Here is a 12,183-nt window from a genome sequence, read left to right on the forward strand (position 1 = left end):
TTATCTCATGCATAGTCTTCACTATACAAAATATATTTTCACTATACAAAAAATATTCTAAATAGATTGTCACTATATAATTTATATACAATAGACTGTTATTATACAAAATAAATTATCACTATACAAAAAATATATAAAATAGACTGTCACTGTACAATTTAAATACAATAGACTGTCACCATACAAAAAATATTCTAAATAGATTGTTACTATACAATTTATATACAATAGACTGTCACTATACAAAATAGATTATCACTATAAAAAAAATATACAAAATAGACTGTCGCTATACAATTTATATACAATAAACTATCACTATACAAAAAATATATATAATAAACTGTTATTATACAAAAAAAATACTAAATAGACTATTATTGTACAAAATATATACAAAATGGACTGTCACTATGCAATTTATATACAATAGCCTGTCACTATATAAAATAGACTGTTACTATATAAAAATTATATAAAATAGACATTTCGGACTATTAGATGTAATATGTTTGAGCCGGAGGGACATTTCGGGTCAATGAGGAAAAACATGGGCTATTAAAATTTTGAAGGGCTATAGAGGATAGTTTTCTCGAGGAAAATCTGTAATGACTACAACTTGTCAATAAATTGAACCTAAACACCATTTCGGATCAACGGAAAAAATATGGGCTAATAAAATATTTACGAGGCCATAGAGTGTCGCTTTCTCAAAATTCTTCGTCATCAAAAGGGACCCTAATTGAAAGCATTTGGTTTGGGCCTTAATTTCCGTAGTTTCATTACAGATAGCACTCAAGTAACGAGCTACAAAAGCCCATTTGGAAAGATATTTGGTCCAAATGCTTCTGCTTACCTGAAATGATCTTGGTTGTTTCCTTTATAACCTCATTATATTTAAAATAATATTACAGATAAATATTACTTTTTATATCAAATATGATATGATAGATGATAGTCTCGATGTCGAAACTGAAATCAACATAGTTGATAGGCAATGTTCAACAGTGACAAGTTACTCTATTTTATATTTCTCTTTTCTTTATTTATATGCGTGCTTAAAGAAATGTAAATTCTCTAACGGAAGTGCATGATTTAGAAGGTGAAAAGAGCTTTTTACTTAGTGGAGCAAGGAAATACGAGTTTGATGTGACGTATTCCTATTCTTTCTTAATGCATTCCACAACTAAACTTGTTTAACTAATTCAATTTTTGTGTTGCGTAAGACTCACTAAAGAGGAATTAGCTCCCTATCAAACCTTTTGTTTAGGTGCATAGATTTCATCCGTCTTAATAGATTCCTGATAGAAGTGAATGTAGTTCAGTTTATATACTCCGGACCTCTCTGTATTTTGTTTAGGTGGATCTTCTGTCCTTTTAAGTAAATATCGTTTTATTTAAAAAGATATTTCAAAGAAACTATCGATTTAGAAAAAGACACGATTAATAATTTTTTCCTGTTCATCCTTGCTATTAGGGAGTAAAAGTAAGTAATAATACTCACTTTCAAATAGGATGAGCAATAATAACTTGAGATGAAATAAAAAATAAACAAGGTTAGTTTAATAAATCATAATACTACTTTATAATTAGTGGACGTTCTAAAGTTTTAAACGATACATAAATGGGTCGGAGGAGTAATTTAATAATCTATACACGTGTCAAAGTCACAGTAGTAGTACAGAAGAAAACGTGTCAATCTCTTATTGGTTCTCCTAAAACCCTAAAACCTTAACATGTCTTGTCTCAAACAGACAGGTTAAAGCCGTTTAGGGTTTAAGCAGAATCTAGAAATTAGCAGTTAGAGACACTGAGAAGCAGCAGCTCTCTTCCTCAGCTGCTGTGTGCTTAGGCAAAGAATAAAATGGGGGCAGACAAAGGGAAGAAGCAGAAAGTGGATGAGGAAAACAACAATGTTATTGATGAAAAGCTCATTTTTTCCATTGAAAAATTGCAAGAGATACAAGACGAGCTCGAGAAGGTAAATTCTTTTTTTTTTTAAAACCGTTAAAAATGGGTAATAATTGTAGAGAATTACTTAAAGAAAAGATTAAATTTTTATTATAGAGAATTAGATAGTGGCTAAAACTCCAAAATTTTAAAGATTCAATCTTTATTCATTTTTTAGAACTTGTCTAGATTATCTATGACCGTGACATGAGAAGTTTGGAAGACCATGATATGGTTCCTTGTTCTTTGTGAATATAAAGATCATTAGTTTATTTCTAAATTTAGTAAATGTTCAAAGTCTGGCATTAAACTTTGATGAAAATTGGAACTTTGAGATGTGTTAATTCCTCTTAATTTCTTATCCTTCCACAAGTTGTGAAGTTTCAGTCGAGTTGAAAATGTTAAAAGAATAATATATAGTTAATCTGAGCCTCCAATTTTACCTATTCAAAAGTCAAAAAATAAAAATATGAAAAGAGTATAAAGAGACCTGTCTTCATTGAGGATCTATGGAAGTCCAACTGCCAAACCTCATCAAAGCATATTTCTGTGAATATATTCAGATAAATTCGTCAACATATTTTGACTTTCAGCATGTTCTGTGTTTCTTTCAGATGGAAACAAAAATTTGAGAGATCTCCTCTGGTCATGTACTACCTTAGCTTTCTTGTAAAAGAACTAAATGTAGTTAAGAATTTACAGCATGCTACTTTTCGGAGGACCTCTGTTCTGGAACTATTAGCTGTTTGACTTAATGCTTATTCTTTGTTCAATTGCATATTCAAGTCTCTTTCCTTCTTTTAATAAATGCATACTCCAAAAACTTCTCTAAAATTTCTGTCTGATTAGGTTATACCCAATATGGTCATAGTTCAGTTCTAAGGACCTCCTCTCTGGAGGAACTGCTAGGTTCCTTTCTTACTTAATGATCATAATGTGAATACATGGAATCCAGCAAAATTGAATATTCAAGTCTCTTTCCTTCTTTTAATAAATGTCTATTCCTCCCTCATATCTTTCTCTGCCCCCTTCACAATAAATTGAAATTCATGTTCACTTGTATGAAGAGTAAAAGATGCTTACGCACTTGTGTCTGCTTCTATAGATTTTTTCATACATGATATCACTATGTGTCCAAGCTTTTTCTGAATGCACACTAAAAGCTTAATCATTCAGGGTACAATCTAATCAGAAGAGATGCAAATCAACTTCGACAGTTTCTCAATAATTAACTTGGATCAATTGCTAGAAGCTTTTCTTCTGTTGTTTAACTGTAAGATAACATGTGTAGCTCTTGGTTTTACATGTTGAATGATATATCAATTTTGCTAGCAGATCAATGAAAAAGCAAGCGACGAAGTGTTGGAAGTAGAACAGAAGTACAACGAGATCCGCAAGCCTGTCTACGATAAGCGAAATGATGTCATTAGCTCTATTTCTGACTTCTGGTTGACTGCTGTTAGTGATCCCATCCTATCCTTTTTCCTCGCAATCGCTTGACTTCCAAAGTATTTTTCACACAGTATAACTTATCTCATCTGCTTGCAGTTTTTGAGTCATCCTGTTCTTGGTAACCTTCTCACTGAAGAGGACCAAAAGGTTTGATCCTAATTTGTTTCATTTAAACTTCGAAATAACCCACTACAACTTGTTATGTTACTTTTTCTCCAATATTAACCATCTGCTTAAATTAGCAAAATCTCATCTAAATAAACTGTCAAAGTACAGTTTGAATGGATTCTTTCCTTCTGATCTGAATCTCATAATGTTACTGCCCCTTTTCATGTAGATTTTCAAATTTGTAAGTTCTATTGAAGTGGAAGACTCAAAGGATGTGAAATCGGGTCATTCAATCACGTTTGTGAGTTCACCACTCTCTCTCGCTCTCTCAACAATGAAATTAATTAGTACATTAAACATCTTATGTTTTCTGGGACTGCAGAATGCTGATGACCTTCTCTTCTTTCTCACAGAACTTTAAGCCCAATCCTTATTTTGAAAATTCAAAGCTCTCAAAGACGTATACCTTCCTTGAAGATGGACCTACAAAAATTACAGCTACAACAATAAAATGGAAAGAAGGCATGGTAAGTTCTTTTTGCTGTTTGAGAGACGTTACACATCTTTATCTTATCCGTTTCCTCTCACTATTTATGTTTTGACTTATGAAGGGCATTCCTAATGGAGTTGCTGACAAGAAGAAAGGAAACAAGCGGTCCCACGCTGAAGAAAGGTCTGCTTACTTTTATATAGCATTTCTAAGGGTTTTGATTTTTTAAAGCTACTAGCTGTTTGTATCAAGTCTGTCAACTTGAAACTGATATAATGTTGGGAACTTGGTTTGTCTTACTTGAGAAAATAGACTTGCTCACCACATTAAACCAGGTTATGGTCTCTACCTTAGGAATACGAATTTGTCAATTATCACATTTTCTTAATAAAACTCAACTATAACTGGTGTGATCTTTCAAATAACATATGCCGACCTAATCTTATGTTCTTGTAGCCCTGCAATTGCTTACTTCACTAAGGAGTTAGAAGTCAGCCACCTCTGTTGGGAACAGAAGCGCAAAATATATTGCTCTGTTCGTCCCAAAAAGAAATGATGGGTTCAAAATTTCAGAGTCAAATCATCTATTTCGTTTTGAATTAGGACACCCATTTCTTTAACTTTTGAAATAAAAGTTACATATTCATAAGCTATATAAGAGTATTGCTAATTAACTATATTAATGATTTTTTTGGGCAAAGTGTTTCTCTCGAGAGAAAGCTGTTTATGAGTTTGCAAATAGTAATAGTGTAAATATGGCAAATATAGTGGTTAATGTAGCTGCGTCGAAACTATTTGCACTCACTGAGTTTTTCTGCTGCAACAGTCTGACTATCCTCTTAATCACTTGATAAGTTGGTGCACCGACTGGACACATGCTCACTGCTCTGTCTTCTGTACTCTCAATTCTAGCTGTCTTGTAAATAAAAACTGAATGTCATATTCATGGTCATCCTTGCTCAGTTGCTTTTCCCTTGTTATTCCATACAGTTTCTTTACATGGTTCAGTGAAGTCAATCAAAAAGGTGATGTGGATGATGACGAAAATGAGATTCTGGACATTCAGGATGATGAGGTAACATCTAAATCTTCGGCAGACCATTATGATTTTCTCACTTTTTTTTTTTTTGGGGGGGGGGGGGGCTTCAGGTATTTGGTGCATAGAGTTTCATTTTCAAATTTATTCTTTTGTTTTCTGATTTTCAGGTTGCTGAAATAATCAAGGATGACTTGTGGCCTAACCCTCTCAATTATTTTGACCATGTTAGTTCCATGCTGTGTCCCTTGTTTTCCTTGATCTATTAGTCATGATTTAGTCCTGCATTTTTAACTCGATAACATTATACAAAATTTGCTTTACCACAGGAGCCTGATGAAGAAGATATTGAAGGCGATGAGGTAAAGCAACATTCTTGCTAAGTTTTCATAACTCATACATTGTGCACATCAATTGACATATAAAGTCGTACTTATTCATCTGTGGCTCTAATATGTCCTCCTTTTGGGCTTACATTTATTTCTTTCCTTGGCCACAATGGTATGAGGTTGAAGGAGGACTACGGCAAAAGTTTCTAAGTGGGGCTCGACTAATAGGATTTACTAAAATCATAAGGGCTGCAACTATTTATGATAAAGCCTTTAAAACATAGAGCTACTGCCAAACCTCTAAAATAACTTTCTGCAAGCAATATAGTTTTTTATGGTGCTTCTGATTTTTAGAAATTTATATTTTCATCTTTGCTTTCGTGGAAACTATTTGCTGCTTAAATTGTGGGGTCAAATCAGAACTTTGTCTAAGACGTGAAGACATGTGAGGGAGAGAAGGGAAGGGTCTGTTGAAGGAAGTCTTTGATCAAAGTCTCAAAGATGCAATCTAGAAGCATCATAAAGAGAGTAGGATTCTTCTGCACTTGTAAATATTTTTGTTCCAACCCCATCCTGGTGCTATTAATTAAATGAAAATACCAACTTTGTAAAAAACAAATGCATCAGATAGAAAACTGTGAAACCGTAACTTTTGGTTTTACCTGCCGGGAGGGTATTGGTTGGGGACTCTTCCATTCATAAGATCAAAGTGTCTTCTGGTCTGAATATATCTTTGTTTTTCAGAACAAGAAAGTATCTATTCTGACAAAGTATTTGTTCCTTCTCTTCCTTTCCCCCTTGGGCCGAGGAAGAGAAGGTCACCTGTTGGAAGCTTACACTGTTTGTTTAGGATGAGAGATGGAGCAGGTTTGTGAATGTTCTTTCCCTTTTCCTAGCCGAAAGGAGGTAAAAGTGGAGCATATATAATTCCTCCAAGAGTTGGCATTTTCACTCCAGGAAAGAGGAAAGACTTCTTTTGTTTTAAACTTTGATTCCCAATTCTACCGATGAACATGAGGGGGAAGATACGCAATTATGTGCTAGTCCCCCTCTCTCTTACCTTTTCTCTGCAGTTTCTTAAAACATTGTGTTGCATGGTGGAAGCTTGACAAGGGTCTAAAAGAGCATTGGCTTCCTTTTTAAGTCAAAAACACCCATTTTTGATTTTTTTAGGGGTGGTGGTGGTGGTGGTGGTTAGGCAATGACCGCTGACCATATATTAATACTCAGTACGAAAATACATGAAGAAGGGGGGAATATAATGCCTAACCTTCACAAAACAACTACGGGGACTAGACACGCCTAATCCTGTACAAAAGGTGACAGCATTATCAATATGAGTTGGAATTGTGTCAAAAAAAGAAACTTCAGATTTCGCATGAGAAGATTCCTCGCTTTTACATCATGATGCTTAGTAATCTGTAAGCTTACAAAAGATACACAAAAGTTTCATGTACATCATGTTAAACAAAGTCATTTTTATCTTTCTAACTCCGCATGATGATATCAGTGATCTGACTTCTCCCGGCAGCTTGGAAAGTTAATGATACCAAATTACTTGATACTTTGACTTAGCTTGGCTTGGCATATAGTCTGGATGAATGTATCATTCGGATAGTAAACCTTGATTAGTTAGTGGATATTTAGTAACAGTCATAAAGTTCTTCTGTTATATATATATATATTAATTATATTTGGTGAAAACAAATTGTGAATATGGTGCCAGGGGATCTTGTTGCTGGGAGCTGCCAGTGATTTTAGCATAAAACCACATACCATTTTATGTGTGTCGGCAGCTTATTGAAGATTGTTCTTTTTTATATCTTGGGTAATGAATTGGTTGATTTGATATGAATTGCCAGGGAAAGGACAGCGGAGGCTCTGAAGAGGAAGAAGAAGAGGAAGATGATGAAGATGAAGAAGACGAATGAACTGTTGGTAGACCTTGTGTTTGATTTGAGTTCTCATCAGTGTTTCAATCATCAGAGTTGGTCTCTGTAAAGAGGTTTCGGATATTGCAGAAAAATTGAATGACATATAGTGGTGACTCTAATTTTTAGTTTCAGTGAACTTTTTCTTTCATTTCTCCTTTAACCTTTTCTTTTTAATTTTGTAAGTACTTATTTTTTACTTCATATTTCCCATGCAAAAAAGAAATGAAAAGAAGAGGTTAGATAGGGGAAGCTATTTTGGGCAAAGTTTAGGATTATACTTATTGAGGTAACAATATAGCATATTTAATTGAGATATCCACCATATTTCAAATCCATAGCAGGTAGAAACACTCTGTATTGTTGTGAAGATGACAACCTAACACTGTTAGTAGTACCTTGCAATAATTTTTATATTAGGGTGTCTGCATATAATTTGAAGTGATCTTTGGCACTTGATAATATCAACATAACATCATCTACCATAGTAAGATCGGAGACATGATAATAATTTATCCGCATCTAGTATTACAAATGTAAGTAATACCTATTTTCTCATTACTATTATCGTTGATCTCTCTAAGATTTTAGTCATACAGCAAATTAATACTATATTTACTGTGATATTTTCACTTTAGTACTAGTCACACGTGCTGATGAGAGTGCGATTACCTGATAAGCCAGAGACTCTTATAATATGGAATTATTTTGGTAAGGTACTGTGAGTCCTGACAATGAACAAATTGGAGTGTGGGGTCGGCTGAAGTAATTAATCGTATTAACTAATATCCAATGGCATGCATAAGAACAGAATAGAAAAGAAAGATCTAAAATCTTATCAATAATTTATTTGGGAACATAGGTAAGAAAATTGACCAAAAGACAGTGTATGGAGATTCCAAAATCCTACAAGTGAAAGCAGTAGTGTTGTAACCAAAACAATTTTTTTTTGGTAAGAGAGAAATCCGCAGCCGCTACAATCTTTGCCACAGCCTCTGACTTTGTGCGCCCTGGGTAAACCTCCCTTTGTGTAATAGCCTGCAAACTACACAGATGATGTAAACCGCACTAGGCAGGCCCTGTGCGACAGATTCAACCCTAGAAGGCATTGAGGGGGGAATCGATCCTAGGTCATCCGTATGAATAACCGCCCTCCAAACCAACTGGGTAATCCCGAAGGGTTTAACCAAAACAAGTTGACACTGAGAATGGCTATGAAAAATATACCCACTGTTGATTTGATTCCATTCTTCAGACAAGGAAGTGAAGATGAAAGGTTAAAAGTTGTAGACTCCATTACTAAAGCCTGTGTTGAGTATGGCTTCTTTCAAATTGTGAATCATGGGGTACCCTTTGATCTGACCAGTGAAGCTCTGAAGCTGGCAAAAGCTTTCTTTGAGTCTCCAAATGAATTAGCTAAACTCAAATGCTGTCCACTGCCTAATGCACCTGTTCCCGCAGGCTATAACAAGAAGCCTAATCCTTCTTATGAGTTCAATGAATTCCTCATCATGCTTCCACCTGGTTCCCATTTTAACATCTTCCCTCCCAATCCTCCTCAATTTCGGTATGACATTTTTAACCTAGAGTTGATTCAATGTTTTCAACTCCGAACTATTTCTACATATGAATTTTCTTTTAAAAATGTGTACATATAATAAAATCATACTCATTGACTTTAGATACTAAATTAGTCTCTTTGTTTAAGGGTGTGTAGCTCAAGGTGCAATCTTAGATGGGAAAAGCACTCTCTCCCAATTTGACTTGGCATGAATCATATTTCCTAGAACATAACTTTATTGGGGGAGGGGGTTGGAATTGAAACGAGTGCCTTCTATCTGGTCGCCTCAAAGAGAAAACTCCATCATCTGAGAAGATCCAAGAACCTTTTCTTGCTTTTGTTTAAATTTAATGGTGTTAATCAGAAAATACCATATGTCTCCAATGATGGTTATTGCTCTTTCCTTACTTATTTTAGCCTTTTCTTGTTTAACCTGTGGATAAAAAGGCCAACTCCAACTCCAGGCTTCTCTTCTTGATGTTTAGTCAATGATATTCTTTACGTTTTCTACTAGTTGGATCTAGACTGTTATGGTAATGCATGCGATCAATCTCAGCTCCATGTTCAAGAATTGAGAGCTTTGTCAAATTGGATAAATTTTTAATATTGTTTAAGCATCTCTAATCAGATAGTTTGGCTATACAATTTCATGTCATTTATCCTACATATCTAAAGCTTCTTTACCCAGATGGAAGACAATACATTTGATCTTAATAAATACATATCCAGTTGATGCAGTTAGCCCTTTAATTGCCCTGCAGAAGGGGCTGCTGGGGCCTTGGGAAATAACTTTTGGTGTTACCTTTCTTGGACTAGATTTGCTAGTGGAAAACTTTAGCTATTACGATAATGAATTCCTTTCACATTTCAGAGAGGTGATGGAAGAGTTATTCTGCCAATTCTTGAAGATAGGGATAGTTGTTGAGAGCATCCTGAGCGAGTGCCTGGGGCTTCCTCCCTCCGCGATGACAGAAACTGGGATTTCCTCATTGCTTTATTTTACTTGCCAGCAACAGAGACAGAAAGGATAGGGACAAATTCACATAAAGATGTCAGTTGCTTCACAATTGTGTTACATGATGAAGTTGAAGGCCTCGAGGTTCAAAAGGATGGCGAATGGATCCTAATACCCCCACAACCAGGTGCCCTTGTTGTCAATATTGGCGATGCTCTTCAGGTAAATCTCTCAAAGTGCAGTCAGTTAGAGAGTTGATTATTAGCTAGTTGGTAGAGTTGTAATTACCTTATATTTTACTGGTCCTTTCGAACGACAAATTCAAAAGCCCAAGTCATAGGGTGGTGCTAAGACCTAATGGAAGATCAAGGAATTCATTTGCATTCTTCTACAGTTTGTCAGGAGAAAAGTGGATTGAACCACTTCCCCAGTTTACAAAGGAGATTGCAGAAAGACCAAAATACAGACCCTTCTTGTACAAAGAGTATCTACAGATAAGAAAACAAAACAAGTCTAAGCATGTCTCCAGGCTTGAAGATGAGATTACCATATCACATTATGCAATCCCTGAGGAGTAATGTTAGACAAAATAAAAAAGGTAATGGCTTGTAATTTGTAAGACATATATATGCTCATGATCTCGGCCTTTTCACAATATCTGATACAGACTTCTATATACTTAATTATATACATGTGGATCGGAGAAGAGGTTGATGAGATAATATATGGTATCAGTGAGTAGAACTTTCATAATCCATATTATGATTTCATCTAAGAATGCTCCAAAGAATGATGTGCTGCATTGCGTTCCCTGTTAAAAACCAATTAGCTTCGTTTCATCTACTTTGTTCTATCACATTCATCAATCTTTTCTGCTTAGTTTGTCTCCCCTGATTAATCTTGGAAACTCTTTTCCTAATTTGGGGGAAAGAAAAAAGGTACTACTTCTTTATGTGAACCTATTTTCTTTTTGGTTTGTTCCAAAAAGAATGTTCCCTTTCTAATTTTGGTAATAATTTAGCTTAAACTTACAATTGTACTCTTAATGAGAAACTTTTATAACCACACAAATACTCTGGGCCCATTTTTGACTTGTTTAGGATCACAAATTCCAAAAGTTTTTATTTTTTCTTAAACTCCGTGCCCAGTCAAACATGTTCACATAAATCGGAATAGAGGTAGTACTTAATATGCTTATGTGATCTTTTCTGGATTACTTTTTGTCCATAACATGCAGTTTAGTCGTAGGAGGAGTTTTTGATTAAATTTAAATTTAATTGGATAAGTTTGTTGAGATAGTTTAAGTTTTTTAATTTGAATATTTATCCTGCAGATTTTCTGCAAATTATATTTTTAAGTTGGCTATTTAAAGGCCTCTTGGTTAATAAAATTTATGAGAGACACTTTCAACAAATATTTTTAATCTTCTTGTTGCTCCATATTTAAAAAAAAAATAAATTAACAAGGATATCATACGAACTCGAAATATACAAGAAGGATATCATACAAACTCGAAATATTCTTGGTGGAGCACTATTTTCTTTTTACTACAGCATAGCACTCAGTGACGAACCAAGAATTTTACACAAGCGGGTTCAATTTAAAATAACGCAAATCGATAGTATAAGCAGCATCGAACATGGCGAACAAAATTTGGTCGAATTTTTGTTAATTCTTTTCCTTTTTGGTCTCCTTTGTTTATAGCGTGATGTTAAAATCAAGTCATTTAAAAGTGAGTGCACTATATTTTACAAATTTTGGCATTTTAATAGTACATAAACTATTTCCTCCTAATTATTTGAATAATTTATCTTTTTTTAACCAAATACTCTTATCTATTTAATTTAACAAATTTTAATGTTTCAAAATTTTGTTAAAATTTAACAAGAAAATTATTTAACCAATAATTTTTTTTATTAACTGCAAGAAATTAGACAGATTATTAAATCCTTTTGTGTTTATAACTAAGAAGGTATTATCTACAAATAGAGGATAATAAAAAATAATTACAATATCAACTGGATTAATACCTAATTAAAGAAAGAGGGCTAATACATTAAACCAGAAATTATAAAAAAATAAAAAATTTCAACATAAACTAACAAATTATAAATAATTTCATTAGATATACTTGCATAATTTAGCAAAATTTATGAAATAGAGAATTAAAGATCACTTTGTAGAAAGGTTTAATTTTTTGAAGTAAAATAAAGTTGATTTCTATTGAATTAAGTTAAAAATATGAAGTAAAATAGAGAAAAGAAGAAGTAGAAGACAATGGAATAATAATTTTACAAGGTAAATGGTGGTTACTCATTGCACATTCTCTGTAGCAATAAAAATAGAAAAGAAAAAATTACAAAAATCA

At 33.8% G+C, this 12,183-nt stretch overlaps 1 protein-coding gene and 1 pseudogene across 1 annotated transcript; both read left to right on the forward strand.

Annotated features, from left to right (window-relative positions):
* Window positions 1–1,752: 1,752 nt before the first annotated feature.
* On the forward strand, window positions 1,753–7,433 carry LOC107823690 (NAP1-related protein 2). The gene is made up of 10 exons (XM_075244399.1): window positions 1,753–1,984; window positions 3,289–3,411; window positions 3,502–3,552; window positions 3,743–3,814; window positions 3,927–4,040; window positions 4,125–4,186; window positions 4,994–5,078; window positions 5,210–5,266; window positions 5,369–5,401; window positions 7,231–7,433. Exons 1-10 carry the CDS (start codon window positions 1,868–1,870, stop codon window positions 7,297–7,299), a joined length of 783 nt encoding a protein of 260 aa, XP_075100500.1. The 5' UTR covers window positions 1,753–1,867; the 3' UTR covers window positions 7,300–7,433.
* An 867-nt stretch (window positions 7,434–8,300) lies between these two features.
* On the forward strand, window positions 8,301–10,472 carry LOC107823729 (protein DOWNY MILDEW RESISTANCE 6-like; annotated as a pseudogene).
* Window positions 10,473–12,183: the final 1,711 nt, after the last annotated feature.

Source organism: Nicotiana tabacum, chromosome 22 (assembly GCF_000715075.1).
Source record: "Nicotiana tabacum cultivar K326 chromosome 22, ASM71507v2, whole genome shotgun sequence".
Classification (NCBI taxonomy): domain Eukaryota; kingdom Viridiplantae; phylum Streptophyta; class Magnoliopsida; order Solanales; family Solanaceae; genus Nicotiana; species Nicotiana tabacum.